The 26,856-nt window shown below is 36.0% G+C and overlaps 3 protein-coding genes across 3 annotated transcripts; 2 read left to right on the top strand and 1 right to left on the bottom strand.

Moving 5' to 3' along the window:
* LOC109718067 (transcription factor bHLH18-like) lies at positions 667-2,602 on the top strand. The gene is made up of 5 exons (XM_020244068.1): positions 667-769; positions 1,107-1,200; positions 1,308-1,937; positions 2,028-2,402; positions 2,498-2,602. The coding sequence occupies exons 2-5, from the start codon at positions 1,165-1,167 to the stop codon at positions 2,570-2,572; spliced, it is 1,116 nt and encodes a 371-aa protein (XP_020099657.1). The 5' UTR covers positions 667-769; positions 1,107-1,164; the 3' UTR covers positions 2,573-2,602.
* Positions 6,649-10,607, bottom strand: LOC109717918. Its single transcript, XM_020243874.1, has 4 exons — positions 10,300-10,607; positions 9,931-10,202; positions 7,227-7,334; positions 6,649-7,100 (listed from the first exon to the last, which is right to left on the bottom strand). Exons 1-4 carry the CDS (start codon positions 10,433-10,435, stop codon positions 6,978-6,980), a joined length of 639 nt encoding a protein of 212 aa, XP_020099463.1. The 5' UTR covers positions 10,436-10,607; the 3' UTR covers positions 6,649-6,977.
* Positions 19,679-26,717, top strand: LOC109718891 (inositol-tetrakisphosphate 1-kinase 3-like). The gene is made up of 10 exons (XM_020245360.1): positions 19,679-20,108; positions 22,229-22,310; positions 22,534-22,566; positions 23,819-23,939; positions 24,426-24,518; positions 24,615-24,734; positions 25,284-25,460; positions 25,577-25,632; positions 25,735-25,819; positions 26,254-26,717. Exons 1-10 carry the CDS (start codon positions 19,927-19,929, stop codon positions 26,346-26,348), a joined length of 1,044 nt encoding a protein of 347 aa, XP_020100949.1. The 5' UTR covers positions 19,679-19,926; the 3' UTR covers positions 26,349-26,717.

Genomic DNA, 26,856 nt, shown 5'->3' with positions numbered 1-26,856 from the left:
ATGTTTTAATAAAGTAGTGAACCGTTCACCGCCTTTAAAAAAGTTGTGAAAAATTCATCACTTTTAAAAGATTTCTTTCCGCAACATACTTAATTAACAAAAGATGGTACAGTAAATTTTCAGTTAGTACCTTAAATTCTATTCACAATCACTTTGTACGATAAATCCGATAAATATTTCAAATTCATGAGCCCAAATTGTTGGAGGATATGTCCCCCACGCCGTCTAAAACCGTGATAGATAAAGCATGAACTCTCTTAAGTACCTCATTTAAGTTTTCAGAAAAAAATCGTGGTTATCAACCAAAGTGTCTTCTATCAAGTGTCCTTGCCTAATATTTTTTGACAATCGTACAAAGTGATTGTGAATGAAATTTGAAATGTCTACCAAAAATTTATCGTGCCGTCTAGAAACCTCTTAAAAGCCGTGAAGTATTCACCATTTTCAAAAGAAGGATAAACGATTCACTGCTTTAATAGAAAATTTAGAGAACAGTAAATCGTTCATCGTTTTCTTGAAAGCATTATTCACCTAATTGGGAAAAAAAAATTATCCATCCTGATACTAAGTTGGCAAAAAAAAAAGAAGAATTATTTGAAGTGGGAAAGGCTCCATCTTATTGTGATTGGGGGAGGGGGGATATTCCACTTCAACACCAACAAACACTCAAAGAAGAGGGCTCTTCCCCACTTGTGTATATAAGAGGAGAGAGGACTCTCCTTTTCTTCTACTTTGACAAAAGGAAAGGGACCTCCCCCTCCTCTCATAGGTTGGTCTCCTCTCCCTTTCTCTTAACCAATATTTTTGCTTAGTAACATCCCTCAATTTTGTGCATTTCCTAGGGTTTATTCCAACATCAACTTGGTTGAAAACAAGACCAGTTATTATTATTATTATTATTATTATTATTATTATTATTTTGTCACTCAATTTCTCTTCCATTTCTTCAAAATCTCATATTTCCTTTCCCCCTTTTATTTCTAGTACAATTTTGACATGGAGAAAAGGGACCCAAAAGCCTCTTCATCTTGGTTGATCTTAAATTTCCCACTATACAGCAGCATTTGATTCCTCACACCAACTTGATACTTTTCTTATTCAATCAGGGATCTACTTTCGTATCTATATAAATCATCAAACAGGGGAGAAATAATCAATCTACAAATGGAAGCATCCGCGGCGCGGTGGTTCGCCGATTTGGTAAGGAAATTCTGATCAATAATCCCCTTCAAAACTCCACATGATTGATGCCACGCATAATATCATCATCCTCATAAGTTGGATCTAATTATGTATATGTGAATCAGGGAATGGAAGATCCTATGTTCTTTCATCAGTGGGAGACAAGCCAGTTGGATCACTTCACCACACAGCAAATTGCCGCGGAGTTTGATCAAGACCTGCAGCAATCCCTCTCCTCGGAGAGCTGCACCAATTCATTCCCCAATTCCTACCATCCACCCACCACCGCCGCCGCCGCCGCCGCCGCCGTGTCGAACACCTTCCACTCCGCTTCCGCCGCGAATTCGAAGCCCCCCGAGAGGCCGAAGAAGGCGCTGAAAACCAACAGCTGGGACTCGTGCATGACCGCCGACCGCAGCTCCGCCGCCGCCGCCGCCGCCGCCGCCGCCGCGCCCGACGCTTCGTCCCCGACCATCCTGTCGTTCGGCAAGCCAGTCTCGCGGAAGAACGAGCCGAGCCTGTATTCGGAGTTCCTCGCGACCGTGAAGCCGAAGGAGGAGCTGGAGTTCTCTAACGTCCCTCATGGCCTGAAGAGAAGCTATGAGGCAATGAGTTTTCACGGCGTCAAGAAGGCGAGCGCGAATTCTCGACCGGCTTCTCATAACCAGGAACATATAATAGCCGAGCGGAAGCGCCGCGAAAAGCTCAGCCAGAGATTCATTGCACTTTCTGCAATTGTTCCTGGCCTCAAGAAGGTAACGTTTTTTTTTCGCGAGTTTTTAATAATCCTTCTTTTCTTTTTTTTTGTTTTCCAAGAAGGTTAATGAATCTTCTTCTTGTGGCAGATGGATAAGGCTTCTGTTCTTGGGGATGCCATCAAGTATTTGAAGCAGCTGCAGGAGAAAGTAGACACCCTTGAGGAGCAGGCTGCGAAGAGAACGGTCGAATCCGCCGTTCTCGTGAAGAAGTCGCGGTACTCCCCCGACGACGATAGTTCGTCGTGCGACGAGAGCTCCGGCGATCACCAACACGGCCAATCACTGCCCGAGATAGAGGCGAAGATATCGGAGAAAGCCGTGCTAATCAAGATCCATTGCGAGAACCGCAAGGGAGTGCTGGTGAAAGCGCTTTCGGAGATCGAGAGGCTGCATCTTTCGATCGTCAACACGAGCGTCGTTCCCTTCGCTAACTCGTCGCTCGATATCACCGTCATGGCCCAGGCAAGTTAGAAATGGACATTCAAATGCACTTCTTAGTGCCCCATAGTATTTGTATGCATGGCATTTAAATTCCTTTATGTTTCGATGTTATGCAGGTTGAAGAGGAGTTCTCTTTGACTGTGAAGGATCTTGTGAAGAAGCTGAACATGGCTTTCAAGCAATTCATGTGAAGGAGCTTCAAACAAAACAAGCATAGCTACCTCTGATCCCTACTCTTTTTTTGCATGGTGGAGATAATTGACCATGCTATATACATGGGTTTTTCTTCTTTTTCTCTCTCTCATCTCTCCAATTTTCTTGTTTTTGCATGGTTGAGATTATTAACTAACCATGTTCATTGGGGAGGTTGGGTGATAAAGCTAGAATAATCATTTCTCCTTTTTTTTTTTTTGGTTTCTTTTTTTGAGGGCTTATCAAGGGGAGTTTGACTTTTCATATTCCTTTTCCTTCCCCCCACCCAACCCTATGTTGCCCTTTTTCCTTGGAGGTGTTTTGAGTTTTTTCAAACCTACCACTTTGCCTTCATTTCAAACAATCACTCTTCCCAAAAGCTTGACTGTGGGAAAAAATGGTGCTCCTTTTCACACTGAGGAATCAACAGGCCTTGTTGTAGAAGTTGAAGAGGGGGTCCTTTTTGAGGGTCCTACACATAAAAATCCTCCTCTGTTATGGCTCTTTAATTCTCTTTTCTTGTTATTGTTCTTGTTGTATCCTAGTGGAAAGATATCTCAAAAGGAAAAAAAAANTACATTTACTATTCTGTGTGTAACTTTTGATGAGAAATAAAATGGAATATGAAAAATTGGTATGGCGTAAGCTGAAGCAACAACTTTCTAAGTGATCATTTATTTTGAATTTGAGTTGATAGAAAATCCCCACTCTTTTTTTTTTTTTTTTTTACTAAAAAGAGAGCTAAAATGGGTTTGAAAACAAGTATGTTATGTCCTCTGGCCGTTTGGTTTAGATTTTGAAAAAATAATTTCTGTAGAATTGATTTTGGTTTGGAGAATCAATTTTGAATAAAAGCTGTCGAGCATTTGACTAATTTAGATGAAAAGTGATTTTTTCTGAAGGGATCTGTAAACATGTTCGGCAAAATCTTTTGGAAAAACTTTAAATACCACCCCTATGGTTTCGTACTTTTTCACTTTAGTACCCTATGATTTAAAGTGTATTAATTTAGTACCATGTGGTTTCACACTTTCTTATTTTAGTACCCTGTGGTATAAAGTGCATCAATTTAGTGCCCTGTGGTTTTATTTTTCTCTTTTCGTCGGCTCCTCTGTTAATATTTCGTTAAATTATTACAAAAAATTTCAAATATCATATCTAGCTTTATCGAATATTTATTTTAATACCATTTAGTTTTAACTTTGTCGCTGATTTTTTTTTTCTCCATTAATATTTCATTAAATTATATACAAAAAAACTTCATATACTCTATCTAGATTTATCGAATATTCACTTTATTATCCTTTAATTTTACTTTATCACTGATTTAACAAAAGAATTAGTGAAATGGATAATAAAAAGAGAAAAATAAAATCACAGGGTATTAACTTGATACACTTTAAACCACAAGGTACTAAAATGAGGAAGTGTGAAACCACAGAGGCTAACTTAATACACTTTAAACCACAAGATACTAAAGTAAGAAAGTGTGAAACCACAAAGGGTATTTGAAGTTTGCCCAAATCTTTTTGATGTTGGCATATAATAATAATTTTTTACTAAATTCCTTTTAAAAAATTTGAAATTTGAATTAAAATTTTAAATATTAAATTTGAGATTTGCACAAAAATTTAAATTTTGATATTTTAATTTAAAATTGAAATTTAAAATTTGAAATTTGAAAATTGAAATTTGAAATTTGAACTTTTTGAAATTTGAAAGTTGAAATTTGAACTTTTTGAAATTTGAAATTTGAAAGTTGAAATTTGAAAGTTAAAATTTGAAATTTGAAATTTGAAAATTGAACTTTTTGAAATTTCAGAAATTTGAAATTTGAAATTTGAAAGTTGAAATTTGAAAGTTGAAGTTTGAACTTTTTGAAATTTGATATTTGAACTTTTTGATATTTGAAATTTGAAATTTAAAGTCAAAATTAAAATTGAATTTTAAAATTTTAAATTTTGAAATTTAAAATTTTATGTTGAAATTTAAAATTTAGAAATTGATACATCTTTGGGAGCCAAAATGGTGGAATTTTTTTTCTTTGGTTAAAGTGGATTATAAATTTACTCTATTTTTTGAAGTATAGTATAATATACACTAAAAATTACGTCGTTTTTTTTTTTTCCAAACGCTTCATAGAATTATTTTCCTACCGGCGTAGTATTAACTATGCTACGTTTTTAGAGGTATGCAAACGGGCCTAATTGTGGAGGAGTGATGAGGTTGAAGATCTAATTCTTTTCATTAAGAAGAGATTGGGTGATCTAGTTGTGAAAAGCAATAGAGATACTCGAGTAATTTTAAGGAATAACTTAATTGAAACAATCACTTTCCTACCCCACCATAGATAGTGATGTTCCTTGAATCAATCTCTCACATAGTCATATGACCCGAAAAAATAGGAGACTTTTGCATTTAATTCACCAAGTCATTCCTATACCAAACCACTAGATGTGTAACACTTGTCCACTTATGGAGAATTTTTGGCACATCATATGAATTTTTTAAGCTATATTAATGTGTTTCCTCCTGATTGGAGGGACCTAATAGACTAGATCAAAACAATCAACTTTATATGCAAAAGTATGGAGTAAATTTCCAAATCTTTTCTAGGAAGCTCCTTAGTAAAAATAGTTGGAAAGAAAAGATTAAGAAACCCTTTAATTATCTTGTGGTGAGGTGAGATTAAGTGTAAACAAGTATTCCCTTTTGAGTAAGTGAACTCCAGTATTTTATCCTCTCAATGGTAATGGTGTGCTCTAATTTAATTTGATTTGCACTTCATTAAGCTGGGGATAAGTTTTAGAACTTATGAAGATGAAAATAGCAAACTCTGAGGAAAATTCCTCTCTGCTACACTCTGTGTCATATTGAATATTACCTCATAAAATTCTTTTTCAAAAAAAATAATATAATTTTGATAATTATTTTTACTGTGAATTTACAAATACTAATACAATATTATGTGACTGCCTAGTGACAAAACTAAATTAGCAAAAAAATTCTAGATTCCACTCTCCTCCCCCCCCCCTCCTTTTCTTTTTAATTTTTTACGTAGTCCCTCAAAAGTGTCATCCTCATAACCAACAATCCAAGTGATTCAAATAATCTCTCATATAGTCGTATACCATTTAATTCTACACTTAGTCTAGCATAATTCTTAAAAGCTGGTTAATTGCAACACCACGTAGGAAGATATTATACTTGTTTTGCTGCAATGTATCCCATGTCACACTCTATATTACATCATCATACATGCTTTAGTTAGATAGTTGGTTACCATATATTATTATATTACATATATGTAATAGAAGCCACTAAACATCATTATTGCTGTTAATAGTGTAGCTCAGTGGTTGTCGGTCAAAATTTAAGCTTAAACACCAATCAGTCACCAACAACATAACAACATAAGCATTTAGATTTGTTAGGCCAAACAGGATTCTGCTGTGTTTTTGATGGCTCTTTAGTTGCAAAATTTAGATATGTCTATTAAAATAAATGGCACACCAAAATTCTGAAATAGAAAAAGCCATCAAACGGCTCACATCAAAAAGAATCACAAGATTAGGTAGCAAAATTAAAACTTTTAAATATTAGGTAGTCGAATCAAAATGGGGTATAGCTCAGATAAGTTTTATACATTTTTGCCTATATCCCAGAGTCCGGGATCTTTTTCCAACGAACTTTCGGCCAAATACTATAAAAACTAATTAATACAAGTAAGAAAAAAGGGGCCACTAATAAGAAAAACAAAAAGTAGTAGTTGTCAGTATTAGGCCCAATTCCTTTAAAGAAGAGAGTATATAGTTAAACCTACAGAGAAATCGTACATGTATTCGGCCCGGTCCAGTACTCCCACTTGCTCCAGATATTATTTAATATTAATTTAAAATTATAAAAATACAAATTTAAAAATGAAATGCCAGGATAGTCGAATCCAACATGCATCATCTTGTTGAACCAAGTTTTGGAATGATCACTCGATAGCAAATGTTTTCTTTTGTTTTTACCACCTTATATTGTTGCCAAGAAGAAAGAATAAATGAACACAATAGACCCATTCCCACAATTTCTAATTTAAAAGTTGTTGAAGTACCTTTCAAATTCAATAAACAGATGCATCATGTGCCTTACGATAAGTGTACAATACCAACAAATGAACGCAGCACAACTATTCAAACTGTTATATAGACCATAGCAAAGAGACACATTTGGAAATACAAATAGCAATTTACAGGTTACTCTATTAGATTCATTGTATATATATTTACTATCATTTCCCCAAATAATCAGTATATATCTAGATTCACATTTACAACAAACAGAATGGAGAACATTAGAGGTAGAGATAAAGATAGTGTGAACCTGAGGAGCTGTCTATAGATGTTGATGCAACTTTCATTTCACATGCGGAGCAACCTGAGATATCTTTTCATCTTCAAGAAGCGTTGATGGATCAATGTACGGCGGTGATGACAGCGACATCTTGCTACCGCCGTGTACAAAGCTTGGGCCGAGATACTGCAAATCACATAAACAACAATTTTATAAAATTTATTGTGACTTGGTTCCTGTACTTTTCACCTGGACGCTTCAATTCCTAAACTAACACATAAAACACGTAGAGAATACGAAATGAAGGCTTACAAAGTACAGAGCTGCGAAAAAAGCAATTGTAATTGCTATCAAAGGCCAAAATCCGAAAAAGAATGTCCCCCCAATAGATAAGAGCAGCTTTGCTCGTGGGATCAAACCCTGAAGTAAAGAGATGCATTAGTATATTCTAGGAATAAGAATAGCAATTGAGCAAATAAATATACAGATCAGTGTTGTAAATAGAAATGCTATAGCTATAACATGGATATGATGGCATGGAGTTGCACAAATTAAAAGAAAATTATCTTAATTCTACACCACGAAGAAGAATTAGAAGTGAATAAAGAATCCAAAACAACACTCCATTTACAGCTACATCATGACTGAAAAGGAAAAATTATTACTCTGACTCTATGGCCATTAGTTAATTCAACGCCNCCCCCCCCCACACACACACACACACACACACACACACACACAGAGAGAGAGAGAGAGAGAGTCCGGCTTGTGCTTTTAGAAGTACGGTAGTATCTTTGCTATTAAGTCGTTTTCGATGCTGAGTCCGAATTGATGATCGGCTCTGTTTCACTTGATCTAGAGTTTTTGAAAGTATTTAGAAAATAAATTTCATGATTTTTCGTTATCATTTACCTAATGATCGAAAGAGCTCAAAATAAACGGCTGAAAATAAAAATCTCACAAAAAGCAATGGTATAAAAAAAAATTTGTCAAAATTCATATGATTTCGATATTTCTACATCGTTAAACTTGCAAACAACTCAACACGACCATTAAAATTGTTGATTTTTTGGCCCTTTTGATCACTAGGTAAATACTTTAGATCAAATATAACGGAGCCGATCGTCGATTCAGAAGTCCTAGCACGAAAACGACCTGATAGCACGGAGGCAAGCCTCGCTCGCTCTCTCTCTCTACACATACAAACATACATACATAGAAACATACATACATATATATATAGAGAGAGAGAGATAGAGAGAGAGAGAGAGAGAGAGAGAGATAGTACGTCTCCTACGCTTTCGAAAGTACGAAGGCCTCCGTACTTGTAAGTTGTTTTCGATGATGGGATATCCAATTCGACGATCAGCTCCGTTAGGAATGATCTACGCTTTTAGAACTATTTAGAAATCAAATTTCATAATTTAGGATCTAAAAAATGACTATTTTAATAGTCGATGTAACACATTTGTAAGTTCAACGGTGCAAAACAATTCAAGTTACATGAAACTTCAATAGAAAATTCTACTTAATATTAAAAGTAAGATCAATACTTTCGATTTGAAATTTTAGTCTTTTATTACTGCTTTTTTTAGATTTTTATTTTCAGCCGTTCATTTTGAGGCTACTCGTTCACAAGACAAACAAAGTAAAAAATTATAAAATTTTGTTTCTAAATAGTTCTAATAGCGTAAATCATGCCTAAGAAAGCCGATCGCCGAATCGGATGTCCCATCATCGAAAACAACTTACAAATATGGAGGCCTCCATCCTTTTGAAAACATAGGAGCCTAACCCTCTCTCTATATATATATTCACAAATTCAAATTTGCATGTAGAAAAGGTAAATTTTCCAAATTTGCACAGCCTATCTTAGTAACTTCGTGTAAGGAATGAAGCAGATCAAATCTATGAGTGTTGTAGATTGATCAAGTAATGGCTTATATGAAATATTACATTCATACCATAAACCAAATGCTACAAGGAGATTTCGAAGACAAAAACTAAAGATATATCAATTGAAATATGCCAAAATAAAGCTCCAAATGGCATAATAAGGCAAGTTTTAACAGAATAAACATCCCCTTAAAAGCTGTAGCAAATTTTCAAAGTAAAGCAAGTCATACAACTTTGTGAATGTAACTCAAGGACACTTGTCAACCTTAGTCACTTCGATCACATTATATTAAGTACCAACACCAAATAGGTGTTGCAATTTAATATACTTGACACCTTAAACTTGATCCCGTAAGAGGTCATGGTATTCTCATACATATTGCATACGGTGATCAAACATCAGAAAAAACACTGAGCACAGACGACACCCCCTACTCCTGAAGAAGAGATAATATTTGCGAAATGTAAAGAAGGATTTGCCAGGTAATATAAATAGATACTGGTTCTCACTTTATTCCTGTTGTTCAATAGCACGAAAGTGATAGCCACCGAATCAAAAGCTAGGTTAAAAAAGCCCTAAGACCGATAAGATGATATTTGACGACAATACCAAAAACCAGATTTTGTCTGCCTCCAATCAACAGATGCCCTTTAAGCAGTCAGCCCAAAAGAATTTTCATCCCTGTTTGACTGTGCTTCTACTTCTTCTTTCCGCTACAGTCACTTACAGCAACGTGCTTGGCAAATAGAAATGTCTAGAACTTCTACTACAGCAGAAAAAACTGAAATAAGAATCTAAACCTCCGCAGCAGAAGCTAAGGTTTGGAGATTCTGATCTGCTGCAATTTAATTAATCCTCCTCATAGCATCACAATTTTACAGAAGGCTAAAAAGGTCCTTTTGATCCCTGCAGAGAGTTTTATCTAGTCTACAATCTAAGCTTGAATTACTTTAAGATTGCGTAATTGGCCCATACACACTATAACAGGTCAAGCAAGCAAATCATTGTACAATGTCCACATATATTATAACTGCAATAGCCAATTATCATGAAACGAAACCAAATTCGCAATGAAACGGAGCAGGTAAACATAGGGGGAATTGGCGCGGAGCTACGAACCTCGAGGCCCTCACTGTTCAACGCCATGGACCGCTCCCTCTGGCTCGAGATCCCCTTCTCGTTCCCCTCCGCCGCCGCCGCCGCCACACCTCTCCTCCTCCCTTCTCCGCCGCTGCCGCTTTGTTCCTTCGCCTCCAACGCCCCCTTGCTCTCCCCGTCCGCGTACGGCGCCCCCCTCTCCTCCAACATCGACGACGACGACGACGACGACCCCGGCGTCATACCCCTCCTCCTCAGCTCCTTCATGAACATCGACTCCGGTGGCTCCTCCCCTGCAAACAAGATCCTCTCATGGACACTGTCCACAGACGCGAAGCGAGACCGCGAAGAAGCATAAGAACCAGAAGAAGGAGAAGAAGGAGCGGGTACCGTTGGATCCGCCGCCGCCGCCGACGCAGCGGACGCGGAGGAGCGGGCGGCTGCCGCGGCGTCGGCGGTCGCCGAAGAAGCGGAGGGCGGCGGCGGCGGGGGAGAGGTGTGATCCGGCGAGGTGGAGAGAGGCCATCGTCGTTTTCTTTTTGCTATTCTTTGGTAAGAGCTAGGGTTAGGGTTAGGGTTAGGGTTTGGAGGAGGAAAAAAAGGAGAGGATCCCGTCACTGCCTGCTGCGGTGGTCGTACCCTGGAGAGAGCGAGAGCGAGAGCGAGAGCGAGAGAGGTGGAGAGATGGAGAGAGGAGGGGAGGAGTGGGAGGGATTGGGAGTGAAGAAGATGCCAGTGGTGAGATGCAACGGCGTTCGTATGCTTAACCGTCCGACGAAGCTCTGACCGTCGATTTATTAGCTACAGATTTGTGTGATTATGGACGGTATCTAGGGTAATTTCCACTCGCTGCCTATTCCCGAAAATTTTAATTTAAAATTCACAATAAATTTTTTAAAAACTTTTAAAAAAAATGTTTAATTACATCTCCCGTCATGAAAATAGCGTAAAATAATTACCAACTCTAAAAATTATATATTTATTTAATAAATATCTAATATTAAATTTAAATATAGAATTTAATCTCATATTATTTCACTAAACTTTAACTGCTAAGGATTTTGTCAACATTATTTATAAATACTAATGGTCTTAATCTAAATTGATTTATATAATATGATCAAGAAAATAAATAAATTTGAATGTACGGCGGTGAGGTGAGGTGAGGTGTACCGAATAATTTGAAGGATGGATGATGATGGGTTGTACGAAAATTCGTCCGAGCTGGGTTGGAGCTTCGTGAGGCTAGTGAAGGGGCAGAAGCTGCCGATTTTTACTCATTTGGTTTCGTGCGGGCGACATTCGTCCCGGATCTTCTCGCGTGCACGCGTGGTCGGACACGTGGAAGCCAGCTAGTGGTTCGATAGCTTTGTGGGCCTCAACCTCTGAACCAGATCATCAATTTGGGTCGTACATATTTTATGGGCCCAGCCCATATACGGCTTATAGTACATGGTGGGACACTTCTCGATTTGGGCCCTGAAATAAAAATGGGCCCATTATGAAAGGCACATCATATGGCGTGAGTAGGGGTGGCAATCCAGTTCGCTGTTCGCGAGCCAACTCGTGTTTAGTTCGAAATGAGCTCGAGATAGAATCGCTCGTTTAGTAAACGAGCCGAACACGAGCTAAAACTTTTAGCTCATTTGATAAACGAGCCGAACACGAGCGAGGTTCAGCTCATTCGTGTTTGGCTCGATAACAGCTTGAATACATATATTTTACATTTATATATATAAACAAATAATTATATATAATGTATTTATTTTTATTATTTGATTTTTAGTCAAAAAAAAAAATTTAAAGGCGAGCTCAATTATAAAAAAAAACTTATTTATATGTAAAGTTTCAACCATTAGATCAAAGTTTAATGAGTAAGATTTTATAAATTTAATTTTTTATATATATCCAATTTAATTCATTGAGGTTACTGTTCGTTGGCCAGCTTGTGAACCAGCTCGTATTCAGCTTGTTTATTAACGAGCTGAATTTTTCAGCTCAATATTTTAACGAGTCAGTTCGTGTTCGACTCGTTTATTAAATGAGCTGAACGTGAGCCACCCCAGCTCACTCGTATTCGGCTCGTTGACACCCCAAAGTGTGAGTTCGTAGGTGCTGTGTTGTTAGAAAAAGTGTTGTTTCAATGCCGATTAAACAACCGTTAGTATTTGAAGCCCTGAATCGAAGCATTAGGTTTTGAGGATCATAACCTTTTTTTTTTTTTTTTTCTATTTCCCGTACGAGACAGAAATATGATTTTGTGGCAAAAAAAAAAAAAGCTACAGTTTAGAGCTTCTGATTTTACTCCAAAAACCAATGAGAAAGTAAGTTGTTATTGATTGAGAGGTTACTAGCTCGCATAATAATTATGACCAAATTTATCGCACCTACTGCATACACATCAGCTACTTAAGCTCTCTTTAACTTGGATTAGAATCTTAACAAAAAAATTAACATTCCAAACATGTCACCGTGGTGCAAAATAAATAAATAAATAAATCAAACAAAATATAAAATGTGGATTTGAGGTTGAGTGCACGGCTCTTTTCCTTGTTCTCTATTCAGAAAATTAACAAAATTAAAATAAAATTTCTTTTTCAGCTTGTGAACATAATTACAAGCAAGAATAAAAATCCATCGAAAGGTGCATCTGTGGATGAAAATTTGGAACAATAACCGGTTGGGAACTGGAGCTATCGGATCGATATTGAAAAGATGTTTCTGTATTATAGTTGTAATTATTAAATATCATTTTCTCGTAGAATACAATTATTTGTTTTCATTAATACTTATTCACATAATCATATTTTTGGTTGAGTCAATTAGTTAGCAGTTTCACTAGCAATTTCTATCACTAAAATGTAGCACTTTAGCACTATTTCTCATGATAAATTGGGCTTATATTACTTTGATGTATTGAGTTCATTAGATATTATGGACAAAAAGAGACACAAGCTTATACAGATACGCTTCTCTGTAGTCTGTACTATCCAGCAAGTTAACTAACTTCTCTCTCGTGATATATGATATATATACAATATAATATCACTTGTTAAAACGAATTAAGTATTTTCTATAATATTTTCTTATCCAAAGATGTGTCTCCAAATTTGATTATCGACTTTATTTTTATATTCCTAATTTATCGATAGCTTTACGGCGTGATAAAGCTGAAAAAATTTTTGTGAAGAAAAAAATAAATATTTGTGGCGGGTAGCAGAGGGTTCAGTCCGATAATAAAAAAATTTATTAAGAAATTTCCTTCTTATTTTGCTTTAGACGCGATATAACATATTGTACTTTCACAATATTGTACTCTTTTTTTATATTGAAGTTCTCACTTTCTTTGTCCGTGATCTTTTTTCTGCAAAATATTTTTCACACAAGTATCTTTATGCTCCATTTTATTTTACTGTTTTGTGGTTTATTTACTTTGTGGTCGTTATTTTTCATTTCTATTTGTGTGCTCACAGTAACACAAATCGAGCCATAACTGTTGGTGTTTGTCAGAAACTGTGTTTGAGGATGATGGAATCTTTATACTACAGATATATAGAGTTCGTCTATGATAGAAAAGTGCGACGAGAAAATATTCTGTTTGTTTTCAAAATACTAGTTTGTTTCGTAGATCACATCAGTTTAGTTAATAATATAATTTATACGATTTGATCAGAATATGCAGTTTTTGATACGAACAGGGCTCTTAGATTCTCATTAATTAAATAAAACATGAATCGAAAGCGACTCCCCAGTCCCCAGGATCTTTTCCACGCTAACATTTCCATGATCACGATTTATCATGAAGATGAGGTTGCAACTATTTCCTTTTTCTTTTATTTTTTGAATAAAGTTCTTATAAATGAAAGTAATTTGAAAGCAACTAATGAGAGAACTAATTATTATTTATCTTACATTAGTGGCATTAATGGATAGTTATCGGGCCGACCCGTATGAATTTGAATTTGAATTTAAATTTAAAATTTGATGGTTTAATGTTGGTTTAAAGTTGTAGTGGTTTGAATTTTATATCCCATTATAAAGATATATAATTGAACTATTAGCTCGCTAAAATTTAAATATTTTAAATAATTTGAATTGAATTTTGATCAAATTGATGGGTTAATTAATATTCATGGGATCCATATTTAATATATTTGTTGGATTGTGTGAAAGCATTGTTGTTTTACATATTAATTTCATGACTTATGCGTGAAGTAATTGGAGCTACAAGCCAAATTTACTAATGAGGAACTTTTGTTGTCCACAGCTATTGATGGAGTGAAAAATTCACAAACAAAAAAAGGAAAAGAAAAAAGGAAAAAATCAATAAATTTTAGTGCTAGGCAACTCTTTTTATTATTATTTGAATGATTTTAGTCGAATAATTTGAGAATTTTTTACTAGATTCGACAATTATTCTGCGCTTTAATCAATATTTTTAAGCAAATAAACTAATATAAGATCTGACGACTAAACTCTAATAAAACTTTTAAAGAAAACAATGGAATAATTCTAGATTTTGAATTTAAAAGTTGAAGTTTTGAATTCAGATCGATCGCCTATAAGCATTTTATATATTTAATTAATTAAATTCGTGTTGGAAAATCTTTTTGAAATTTTACTAAAATATTTTTTAAAAAATAATTCGAAAGTTTAATTTCAATTTTAGAAAAATTTTGAAAAAAAAATAAATAATAAATATTGTAGAGAAAATGATTAGAAAAGACCTGTAAATTGAGGCGTATAGAGCATTATCGTAAAAACAGAAAAAATAAAATAAAATAAATCGGGTGATTGAACCGCGCGCCGCCTGCCCGCCCGCCTCGACTTGGCTCGTGCTTGTGCCATGCATGTGTGTGAATTTTAAAAAGGCTATTTTAAAATTCAATGCGACGTACGTCAGAGTTTTGAAAATAAACTATATAAATGAATTAAATGCACAGGGATTGAGCAAGTTGCAATATTGGGATAGTGCAAGGACTCGCCTTGCATTTGACACTTTAATTCATGTATAGTTGATGATGATGGATCCCATTGTGATAGGAAAAGGCTTGGGTGATGGGAGTGAGGATAGCTATTCTGTGGGCAGATGAAATGTTGAGTATCCACTTGACAATGAAACAGTTTAGAGCTTACGAACCCTCACCATCTCCACCTTTTAAATTGCATTATCATATATTCATGTTTCATTTTCTCTACTTTAGTGATGGAAACATGTGTTTCAATCAATTGGTGACAAGAATAATGCTAGTTAAAGTGTTTTTGGACAATATTATGTCTTAAAAATTTATGTGCTATGATTAATTAATATTTATATTTATTTCACATTACCTAGATTATGTGCACGTAATGCATGTTATTTTCATTTTTGCTAGAATCTAAAGTGTCGGATCATTAGCGCTAATTAAATCAACAATTCTTTCTCCAACACTTGCATGTATTTACTGTATACGAGAATCGAATCCGTGCAGACCTTTGGCTCTGATGCCGTTTATCAAATTGTTGGCGCTAATCATTAATTCTAAAAGCTCGAGGTATTAGAAATACGCAATCAATTCACTTAAAGTGTATAAGTACAACACCCACTTATCTCGATTGTGACTCGGCTTAATCAGTCTCATACCACTTCGAATATGACTCGCGACCGAGCTCATGCCATTTCGAGCATAATTCGGCCCAACTTTACCTTCTGCCACATGACAGGATGCTAACCCTATTAATCCAACATAAAGCACTTTCAATCAAGCACTTGCTAAATACTCTAAACAACCACAAAAATGCTGTTGGATTAGGTCCAGTTTGATCTAATCTCGACAACATTAAGTAGAGGTTATAGTGTGATCACCTGATTTTTTTTTTTCCTTTTTTAAAAAGAAATTTAATACTCCAAGCGTTGCTCTCCAAAACGGTGCCTTTCATAATTATCCCTTAAAAGTGGGATTAGTATCTGAATAAGAAATTAATTAAATGGAGTCAGCTTATTTAAATGAGACTAAAACCTACTTCTACTTAAAGCTATTAGATATATCTATTTCAATTAAGTTATAAAATTGCTATGTGGAGCATACTTATACTCCTAAAATATTATGCTTAGTGGGTACGCCATGAATGAATGGAAATTATATATTGTTCATGGGGTTCTCAATCTAATCCACAATTCTTATCCTCAAAATCACAAAATAAGGCACCTACTTTGAGAAATTTAACTCAGTTGCCCCTTCATAATTTTTTTTTTCTAGGATTTTTAATGCCAATAAAGAAATAGCTTGAAGATTGAAGATAGTGGATAATTATGTTGTTTTTTGTATTAAATTTCTCTGCAGTTTTTAATCATAATTGAGATGTATTGAATTATTAAATATCTTGTATTGGTTAGTTTTATTGAATGGTTAAAATAGACTAACATATTTGGGCCTTGTTTAGTAGCGTGTTTTCTTTAGTAGGACCCAAAAAAATGAGGTAAAAATAATGGCACGGGATCTATTTCTCAACCCCAAAAATAATTCAAGAGTAAAAGAGTATAGAACTTATTCCCACTCTCTTTTATCTAACTTTTATAAATTTTGAATTTACTATTTAATTCAAACCAGTATTAATTTTAAAATTTAAATATACTATTTATATTTACAGAATTTATTAGTGTTTTTATATAGTTTAAAATAAGTAATCAACCAACTTAAATTTTGTACCGAATGAGCCATCAAATGACTCAAGTTAAATAAGTTAAAGAATTGAATACCAAAACCTAAATTTTATAAATTAAATTGTTCGAACCAAAATAATTTATGATTTAAATAAATTCTCTAAATTTTACCTAATTCAAGGGCTATTTTTAATAGAGAAACACAAATATTTTTGCTTCTTCTTCATGCTACGAGGCCGAATCAAGCACGAGAGGCCTACTAAAATGCCCATGAATTTTGTTAATATTACAACTTTATCCCTACCCTACCCCCTTAATTAGTGTGCTATCCAACATTGTTTTACTTTGGTGCTTCTCTTCTTTTTTCTTTTTTCTTTTTTTTTTTTTTTTTAAGATTCCCATCACATCACAGGGGTTATTAATTAATCCATGTTTATTTGAGGACAAAGATTTTAGCCTTTATCTCCGTTTCGTTTTGATTCTCCAACAAGTTGAGTGGATCTTACCCAATGAAAAACATTGGTAAGAGCAAATTGTTAAAAATGTATGGAGACCCCTGGAATATAAGACGTTGTGATATCGCCCCTTCGACAATATGAACACATAATCAAATTCTAGTCCCTCTCTAGTCTCTATTGGGTTTCCCTCTTTGCCAATAAAAAAACAGAATTGTAATTTCAAACTAGGGCTAAATGACCCTAAAAATGCAATGGCTTTTAATGACCACAAGGCATAAATCACGCGAGAAGGACCAATTTGTGAAAGGCGAAGATTTCAGTTCATATCCTTACAAATATAATAAATTACAAATATATTCCTATAAAGTTCAACTTTCATATGTTATTCTTATAAAAATTCTCATATTTTCAAATATATTCTTCCTATTTGTTACCGTTATAAAACTGTTTATATCTTAAGAAAAATATTAATTTTGCCATACAAATATGTCTCTTTAAAAGCCACAACAATATAATATAAGAGGAGCAAAAAAATCAAACTATCTCATAAATTAATGAGAGTTAAACATTTAACATATGGTTAACTAAAATTTTCTAACGAATTCTAACGGCGGGGATTTATTTAAAAATATTAAATTTTTTATAAAAACAATATATAAAAATAAAATTTTATAGGAATATATTTATAATTTACTGTGTTGACAGAGACACGTACAAATTAACACTAAAAAAGCAGAGGAAAAAAATTAAAATTAAAAATAAAAAAAGGTGAAGTTGACCAAATTAATACGGTACAATATCAACCGGTAAGCTACAGTGCATGAAAAAAGATCGGTTCCCCGCGTGTCTCCCACAAAAAAAAATTCTAGAATGCAAGAGGTATATTGGTGACGTCGCGTAACAAATCAATCAAATATCTCTTTTTTATGTATATATGTTTCATTATAATTATAAAAAAATATTTTTATTGTACTTTAATTTAAAAAAAAGAAATGTGATTGACTTGTTATTGATGACGTGGTGCAAATGTGACAGTGTAGAATTCCTCGTCTCCCACACCTCCGGTGATTGGTGAGTGGCCAGTGGCCACCACTGTTGTCACCACTACCAACGAATTATTTATTTTTTTTCAAAAAACGAAAAAGTAATTTCGTGTGCCATGTGCACCGCGTCACCCGTACACCGCATCCTCAATCTCTCTCTCTCTCCCCCTCTCTCCATTTGTGCGTTCCATGTAGATAGTACGGCTTTTTTATAGAGTGAGGTGTACGGATGCCGTGGTACACCGGTTGCAGGCAACAAGTTACCGAATCTGAACCATCCGATGCGCTTCCCTCTCCGCGTTTCATTAATTAACAGTTTGCAACAGGAGAAAAGGACCGGCGATTCCTCCCCCTCCCGTGTGAGTCCTCCACACGCCCTACCCAGCTCTTATACACCGGAAAGGACACGCAACGTCGGGGCCACGTGCCAAGAGTTTCAAATCTTGCGTGCACCGGATGCATGGGCGGAGCTGGGAATTGCTGGGCAAAGTGGAGTGGAATTGGTGGATATGCTGATTACGTGGTGCGCCCGGTGCGCCGAAAATTGGACCAGAGGAGGGTGATGGCGCGCACCAGCTTACGTGGACCAGTGCTTCCAGAAAATCCCGCAACAGCTTAATCGATTCGCCACTGGCGTAACACAACGGTACATCAATTCTTTGGTGCATTAGCGCTTATCCGTAGGACTCGGATCTACCAACCTGTGGATGGGGTTGCTTATCTCCTCTACATCTACCTTTCAACGATTTAAAACCGCGTACACGTGCGAAATAATTAAGATTCATTCATATTATCGACCGTCTCTAAAGTAAGTTGTAAAGAATTTGATAATTGATATGTGATGTCCCAAGTTCGAATTCTAATTGATTCACATTTTCAGCAAAGCAGGTGGCGTGCTACCTATTTCTAAAAAAAAAATCATATTAATATATATCTCAAATTGAATAAATAAATAATCAATACATACCATATATCCAGCAATCTTGAGCTAAAAATTGGATAATAAAAATAATATGTTAAGTAATATAAAAACATGTTATTAATGAACTAAAGTTGTAAAATTATCTTTCTTAAAAATCAGTGCTCTATGTACATTCACCATATAAAATTTATACTTTACTTTCTTAAAAATTAGGATTTACTCAGTTATCTAATTAACTTTTTAATAATACTTTAAATTTTATTTTTTTTAAAATATTAAATTATGGCGTAAGTACAAAGTGTACAATTAGTATTTTTCTTCCCGGAAAAAGGCGGTGAGTTTTCCGAGAGTGGTCTACAGCTGATTTGGTGGACCTGGTCCGGGGCCAATTTGTCACCACTGAGGGATAACACTTTTTCGGTCCACCAACCGAGGTGACACGTGTCCCCCATTAGGGCCTTTAAAAAATGGAAAAAAACATGGGAGAGCGTGGAGCAGTGTGCGATATAGGTTGTAGGCACGAACTCAAACAGTAACTCCCAAATAGGGGCAAAAGCGTCATTTCGCTTTCATAAGGACTTCGTTTTTGGTCCAATGGCAATTAGAGTAAATAAAACGAAAACGGCGAGGGCCTTTTCGTAATTTCGGGCCAGTGTGTTCTCGGCCCTGGGCTACAAATAGCTCCCCCGCGCCTCGCTCGCTCGCTCTCTCTCTCTCTCTCTCTCTCGTCCCGTTTCTCTCTCCTCCCGCGTCCCCCTCTCTCTTTCTCTCTCTTCGAGCTCGCGTTGCGGTGACGCGATTCGTCGGATTCTTTCGATCGGAGGCGCCGCGCGGGTTCTCGCATTCCGATCGGTGGGCAGGAGCGGCGGTTTCTAGGGTTTCGATCGCCGGTGCGGAGTTAGGGTCGAGGGTCGGGAATTAGGGTTTTCTCCTCCGGGATCGGGGGTGGTGATGAGGTTGAACAGGGAGATTGCGTTCAGGAATGAGGAGGAGAGCGAGAGGGAGAGGGCCTCTCGCTTTCCTCCGGCTCCGGCGCCGGCGCCGGCGCCGCAGCAGAAGCTCGTCGTCGGATACGCCCTGACCTCGAAGAAGGTGAAGAGCTTCTTGCAGCCGAAGCTGGAAGGGTTGGCGAGGTAACTTTTTATTTTTATTTTTATTTTTTTTTTTTCTTTTTGGTATAATTCTATGGCGTTTCAGAAATGTTTTCGCCTTTAGGATGCATTTGAAACTCATTGGTACACTTTTATTATCTTTTCTACGATCTTGTAATTTTTTCCTCTTTTTACGCGGTTTAGGGTAGCCATAATAGATCAACGGTGTGTGGGAAGGGAAAATTAATGGCTTATGGTTTTCCTTCGCTACTTTTCCCGTGTTTTTCCCAAATTTTGTTGGTCACAACAGCAACAACAACAACAACAACAGCAACTTTTCCCCTTTTTTTTTGCAGAGAAAAACAGGATTTTTTTTTTTTTTTAGTCTTAATTCCTGTCGCCTCATAAAGTTGCAATCTTTATCGACTTGATTCCTCCTCCTCACTCTTTCCTTCGTTCCCTTATTTTCTTTTATTTTTTAATAACATCAGTTTTTACCAGATATCAGGGGAATACTTCTTCATTTTATATTGTTTATGCTAATTGTTTGGTTGTAGTATCTCATCATTCTTTGGGCGAGATAAGCCCTGCCTCTCTTGGAATCTATTTGTTAAAAGGTGGAATCTTTTTTTGTTAAGGATTAATTGTACTCGATGAAGTTTAGGTTAGGAGTTATAAACTCCTCTTTATGAAGATCATGGTATGTTATTTTTGGTACCAGTTGGTAGGGTTTTTGTTGTTTAATAAGTTAGCTGGTGAGTGGTGAGGAGTCTATATTGCAAAGTATGTCTTGTAGTGAATAAATTAACCTTTCCTTTACGCATATAGCTCCTATTTCTATCTATAGTTGACTCTGTGTGGAAATTTGTATTGTATATTGGTTATGTCAACTTGCCACTTGGGTTTATCTTTGGATTCAATCTATGTATATGCGAACTTTGGGTGATGAGTTGGAATATTCTCCTAGATATACATCACCAGGATGAGGACAGGTTTCTGACTTAAAAAAACTATTGATTTTCTGGTCCTTGATGTAAACTATTTGGTGTTATATTGCAGATGAGTCGTGCCAAGTGAAGAAAGAATATGTAGCATTTGTACTAGGTTCATTTGTTAATTCTCGGTAATTTGTAGATGCTACGAAATTTTATTAAAGTTGTTATCAGGAACCTGCCATAAGAACTCACGTGCATTATGACCTACAGGTTTCTTTTTTTTTACTACACTTTTACTAAAGTCTTCTTGCCTGCTTTTTATTTACCTGTTGGTTCATACTCATATTACTAGGTCGAATTTTTTCCATATTTCAGTTACTTGGTAAAGTTTGTTTAATTTTTTTTGAAGCAAGTTTTTGAGAGGTTATTTTAGTCCATTTAGAGATATTATTTTACATTTCATAGAAGTTATCTTCAGTTTGTTGCCGTTTGGGTTTTTATGTGGTTTTAGTAGGGATGAGAGCTGTCTTGAATTGCCAGAATAGGACCATTCACGTGTTTTTTGGAGTAGCCTGGCCAGTTAATTATGGGTAAAAATATTACTGTTTACACCTGTTGGCAGTGCTGTGCTTCTTGGGATTTTCAGGCCCTGGTGGCTATATATATATATATTCCTTTCTCCCCTTCCGGATAGTTGTACAGTTTCATTCACCTCACTAGTCACCACTTGATTGATCATGGTCCAAAATGGCTGTGCATCCAAGGGAGATCAAAGGATATTTATGTTTGTGTTGGGAAGAAGTATTGACTACTTATTTGGAATGGATCCTTCTAATGTTTGTTTGAATTATCTTATAGTCAGTTATAAGAATTGAAGTGTTTGCAGGTTCTTAATTCTTTAAGCATCTCACATATTGTCTAGTAATACTTTTCTTGATACCTCTTTCTTAATTTGTTCTTGTTAATGCCCGTACTGTTGTCTTTTTTAGTGCAAAATACGTAACCTTACTTGAATAAGATGATAAAGATGTTATATCGAAATCTTTGGTAATCAGTGCTGTTTAGATAATTTCATCATTCCATCTTAATTGATTCTCTGGCTTTATTCATAAGCCTGTCATATATTTTAAATTGTGTTTCTTTTGTGCGAACTAGAGTTTATTGATGCCTTTTTTAAAAAAATCTTATATGTGCTTGACGAAATGTGCCTTATTGAATATTGTGCAGGATGAAGGGGATTCTATTTGTTGCTATTGACCAGAGCCGTCCTCTTTTAGAACAAGGTCCCTTCGATATTGTTCTGCACAAGGTATGTTGTTGCCCCTATTTGGGAGCTGTCCTTTTTAATAGATTACATTACTCGATAATAAGCTGCATTGATCTCTATATCTCCCTTAGGGATTTCCCCCCTTTTTTGTTGTGCTCCCTCAGTATCAGTGTCAGTATCAAGGAAAAATTGACATAGTAATATCTGTTTAGCCTATCAAACAACTATCATCTAATAAGTTCTGTTCTCTTGTTGTTTTCTGCAGTTAACTGGAAAAGAATGGCAACAAATTCTAGAGGTTAGTAAACATCCCGATCTGCCCCTTTTCTTGCACATTTCTAGACTATATCAATATGTTTCATATATCCTCATGCCATGATATTACTGCCACTTCAAATGGATAATTACTCATAAAGTAGCTTATCAGTGCCACAGTCCTACCTGTATCTCATGTCATTGTGTACCCTAAGGTTTGTTCCCCCTCGCACCTCCACCTGAGAACTCTTGGTCACTGACTCTCTGCGGTGCTGTGGAACTGTAACCTTCTCCTGCTTCCCTCAATTGTTGTGTGTTGCAACCCATCTTTCGTGTGCGCACAAACTCCACACAAACCCTACAGCTATCCCAGTGTCCTTGCGTGGTGTCTTCGCCTCTCTTGGCTCACCCTGCAAGCTACCCGCCCTATGCTCTCTCCTCCATTACCATCTTTCCACCTTGTTTGGCCACTATTGACCCATTGACCTTGCTAATGCCTTTCCCCAATCTCTCTCTCTCTCTCTCTCTCTCTCTCTCTCTCTCGCTCGCTCTCTCTCGCTTGCTCGCTCTCTCTCTCTCTGACATCTCTAGCATTGTTGCTGTCAGAGAAATATATCAATTGATGGGTTTGGACAGTAGGAGGGCTAAGGTGGCTAGGTTTGTTTTATCTTTTATGGATCAAGGCTGAGCTTGTCTTTTATAAGAAAGGCGGTCTGGGCACTTTTCTGGCCAATTCCCAGACCCTGTTTTGCTTGTTAGCACCCCTAAATGCTCGGTCCTTATTATTATAATCATTATTTTTCATATTCCTAGTCAATGATTTAGAGGCTGTATATACTATAGGGTTGTAGACATATGTTGTACTCCCCATCGATCAATTATCACGTGCTCTTTAAGTAAACAAAAGAGCTATACTGAACAATATATTTTTTTTCATTCCAAAAGCCCAAAATTACAAATGAAATCCTTTGGTTGTCCAAGGAAAAAGTTCTTTTTTGAACCACTGATCATACTTTTTAATGCTATGGTGAAAAGGATTAACAAAAACCTTCGAATGAGATAGTGAATCTGATGCAGAATGCAATTGTCTAACTAGCTAATCACATTTTCCGTTTCTTTGGTATCAAATGCATACTCAAAAAATAAAACAAGTATTGTTTTTCTAACTCTCGATTCATGCTGTTGGGTAATTTTAGAGTTCTCTAATCTGTTAATGTTTCTTTAGTTTGCACCTTTCGAATTGTATTCTTGTCCTTATATTTCTTTTCCTTCATTTGTATTTTTAACTCTTGAAGGATTATCGGGAAAAGCATCCAGAAGTGACCGTCCTTGACCCACCTGATGCTATACAGCATCTACACAATAGACAATCGATGCTTCAGGAAGTAGCCGACTTGAATTTGTCAGATTGTTATGGTAATTTACAAAATTATCTTTAACTTACGATGGAATAAACTCTCTAGTAAATTTACTATCTTCTTGGATAAATTATTTTTTAGTTCTGCAAATTGCCATTGTCTGAACAAACTGAGATAAACAAATTATAATACTCTTTGACAAGTTTCTTTCAGTGTGCAATTCCCTTATTAAGGAACTTGTTTCCAGCTACAATTATTGCTAATTGTGCATTAACTTCTAAGCTTAACTCTTACATTTTGAAAGTATTTATCACCAAAACCTGGAAAAAGCAATCACAGATTGATATTGTTGTAAATTAATTCTTATTTGCCTTTATTAGAAGCTCAAACTGGTTGTCTTTTTAGGTATAAATTCAGTGACCTTACGTGATCTATAGCTCAATTTGAAATGGGTACATTAACTTTCAATACTTTGAGAATTTCAAACTAGGCTACCTACATTTTATTTAGAACTTGATTATGCTGTGGGATTAAATTGTTGCAGGTAAAGTTGGTGTCCCTAGCCAATTAGTTATTACTAAAGATCCATCTTCAATACCAGCTGCAGTCAACAAGGCCGGACTAACACTACCCTTAGGTACAAACCTTCATCAAGTATCTCCTACTAATCTTTAACTACTCTTCTATAGGAAATTCTTGCTTCACGCATTAACCTCTTTTTGTTTTCCTACAGTTGCCAAGCCTTTGGTGGTTGACGGTAGTGCGAAATCTCATGAGCTGTCTCTTGCTTATGATCAGTCTTCCTTGTCAAAGCTCGAACCGCCTCTGGTTCTTCAGGAATTTGTCAATCATGGTACATTGTTTTGTTTTTTTTTAAAATCTAGGTCAATTACGAATATTGCCCCTAAAGTTTGATTTTGATTTACATTTCATCCTTTTTATTTGATGTAACAATTCGCACCGCACAGAGATAACAGGGGGTGAAATGTTGGAGAAGCAATATTTCCCCCTATTGAACCCCAATACCAAATGGGCCCTTTGAGTTTCAATTGTAACAATTTAGTTGTGAAGTTTGGCTTCATATTTATTACTCAGTTTCAACTTGAGTAATTTACGCTCTGAAGTTTACCAAGAGTTTTGATTTTGTCCTTTGGGTTTTAAACTTTAAGAAGCCAAAGCCTAAGAGCCGCTGCACCTATTTTAGGTGATAGATTAACTATTTAACCTGATCATTATGTAGAACAAACTTCAGGGACTATTTTTCACAATTAAAACTGTGAGGATGAAATTGAAACCCAAATCACACATAAGGGGCTAATTTTGTAATTAAGCCTTTTATTTTGTTTATATTGGTGAATGGTGGGATCACGCATTAAATTTTGAGACTTTATTGCCTATACAGGTGGTGTTCTCTTTAAGGTCTATATAGTTGGGGAGGCTGTAAAGGTTGTGCGTCGGTTTTCTCTTCCTGATGTTAATAAATGTGAACTTTTAAACAATGCTGGTGTCTTTCGGTTTCCGAGGGTTTCCTGTGCTGCAGCCAATGCAGATGATGCGGACCTTGATCCTTGTATTGCTGGTAATGGCTCTCTTTCCAACTTTTTGGCCTCTCGATTTTACTTCGGAAAGTAATAACCTTCAGCGTTCTTTTGTTGTGTAATTGAACCCTTTTTTGGTTGTGTTATTCTGCAACAGAACTTCCTCCAAGGCCACTGCTTGAGAGGCTTGCTAGAGAGCTCCGCCGTCGACTAGTATGATCATTTTTTTCTTTTCTATTTTTTATTCGTACTTCTGCAATATGCATCTATACGATCACAACTTATTTATAATTTTTTTTGTTCAAATGGATGTAGGGTCTTAGATTATTCAACATAGATATAATCAGAGAGCATGGGACAAGAGATCGATTCTACGTTATTGATATCAACTACTTTCCTGGCAAGTGGAACCTACTTATTAATTCATTAGTTTCTCATTTTGAATAGTTATTTATTTCATGCATATTTCCGTCTCTGCTTGAATTTTTTTTTTTTTTCTTCTTTTGGGAATACCAGATGGTTTAAACATGATTATCATTCCCTGCCTCTGGTGAGATGTGATTGTTCATTTTTGTTGATTTTTTTAGCTTAGAAATTTTAGGATATATTTTATGCGGCCTCACAATTAAGATGAGGATGCTAGAAAGTGTGGAAAGCAAATTCAATTCTGACAAAATGTACTATCAGCAGACGAGCTTCTTGAGAATTATCTAACATGGTTTCAGTGAAAGAAGAAACAATTTACATAGAAGAAGAAGAAGACTAGCCTTTGTTTTGTTTGTCCAAACCCCAACCTCTTTTATCTGATGATGCTTCTCTCTGTCCCTAATGCAGGATATGGTAAAATGCCGGGGTACGAACACATATTCACGGACTTCCTCTTAAGCCTGGTTCAAAGCAAGTACAAAAGGCGATTGAGCATCGGTTAACCAAAACTTGGTCGTCGTCATTGTCATAACATAACAAGAGGCGTCAATGTTTGAGAATTCCCCAAAATGTAAAAAGAAAATGTGCCAAGTAGATTTGTTTTTTCCAGTGTACATATCCATGAGATTGTTGGCTGAAGTTGAGGTGTGGGATGTAAATTTGTTCACTTTGCGGCGGCGGCCTCCCTGAAGAAGGCTTTCACTGCATGGTGTATGTAATGTGCGCCTCCTCAAATGTGGGATTTGATTTATGAGCTTGTCCTCCAAAAGCAATTACCTTCTTTGTTTGTATTCTTTTGCAAATTCCTCTTGCAGTTTAGGGATGATGGTTTACGCAACTCATTTATATTTTACTATTTAATTTTATTATTATATGTTCGATATAGTGTGCCAGAGTAGTGCCAAGCTGTGAACCGGGGCTTCTGCATAAATGTTGCTGGAAGAAGCACCAGCAGTTTTGAACTGAGATCCTGCAACTGCTTTTTGTTACGATCAAAACTTCAAATATACA

This window comes from Ananas comosus, linkage group 12 (assembly GCF_001540865.1).
Source record: "Ananas comosus cultivar F153 linkage group 12, ASM154086v1, whole genome shotgun sequence".
NCBI lineage: Eukaryota > Viridiplantae > Streptophyta > Magnoliopsida > Poales > Bromeliaceae > Ananas > Ananas comosus.
Note: the sequence above shows the minus strand (reverse complement) of the source record. Positions and strands in the feature narration are given on the sequence as shown.

Bases quoted from the DNA above. Each gene is read 5' to 3' on its own strand.
- LOC109718067 (XM_020244068.1), top strand. From the start codon at position 1,165: ATGGAAGCATCCGCGGCGCGGTGGTTCGCCGATTTG. The intron at 1,938-2,027 runs GTAACGTTTTTT...TTCTTGTGGCAG, and splicing joins TTGTTCCTGGCCTCAAGAAG to ATGGATAAGGCTTCTGTTCT. The intron at 2,403-2,497 runs GCAAGTTAGAAA...GATGTTATGCAG, and splicing joins ATATCACCGTCATGGCCCAG to GTTGAAGAGGAGTTCTCTTT.
- LOC109717918 (XM_020243874.1), bottom strand. From the start codon at position 10,435: ATGGCCTCTCTCCACCTCGCCGGATCACACCTCTCCCCCGCCGCCGCC. The intron at 7,335-9,930 runs GTTCGTAGCTCC...TCTTTACTTCAG, and splicing joins TGAACAGTGAGGGCCTCGAG to GGTTTGATCCCACGAGCAAA. The intron at 7,101-7,226 runs GTAAGCCTTCAT...TGTGATTTGCAG, and splicing joins TTTTCGCAGCTCTGTACTTT to TATCTCGGCCCAAGCTTTGT.
- LOC109718891 (XM_020245360.1), top strand. From the start codon at position 19,927: ATGAGGTTGAACAGGGAGATTGCGTTCAGGAATGAGGAGGAGAGCGAG. The intron at 22,567-23,818 runs GTTAGTAAACAT...TAACTCTTGAAG, and splicing joins AATGGCAACAAATTCTAGAG to GATTATCGGGAAAAGCATCC. The intron at 25,820-26,253 runs GCAAGTGGAACC...TCCCTAATGCAG, and splicing joins TGATATCAACTACTTTCCTG to GATATGGTAAAATGCCGGGG.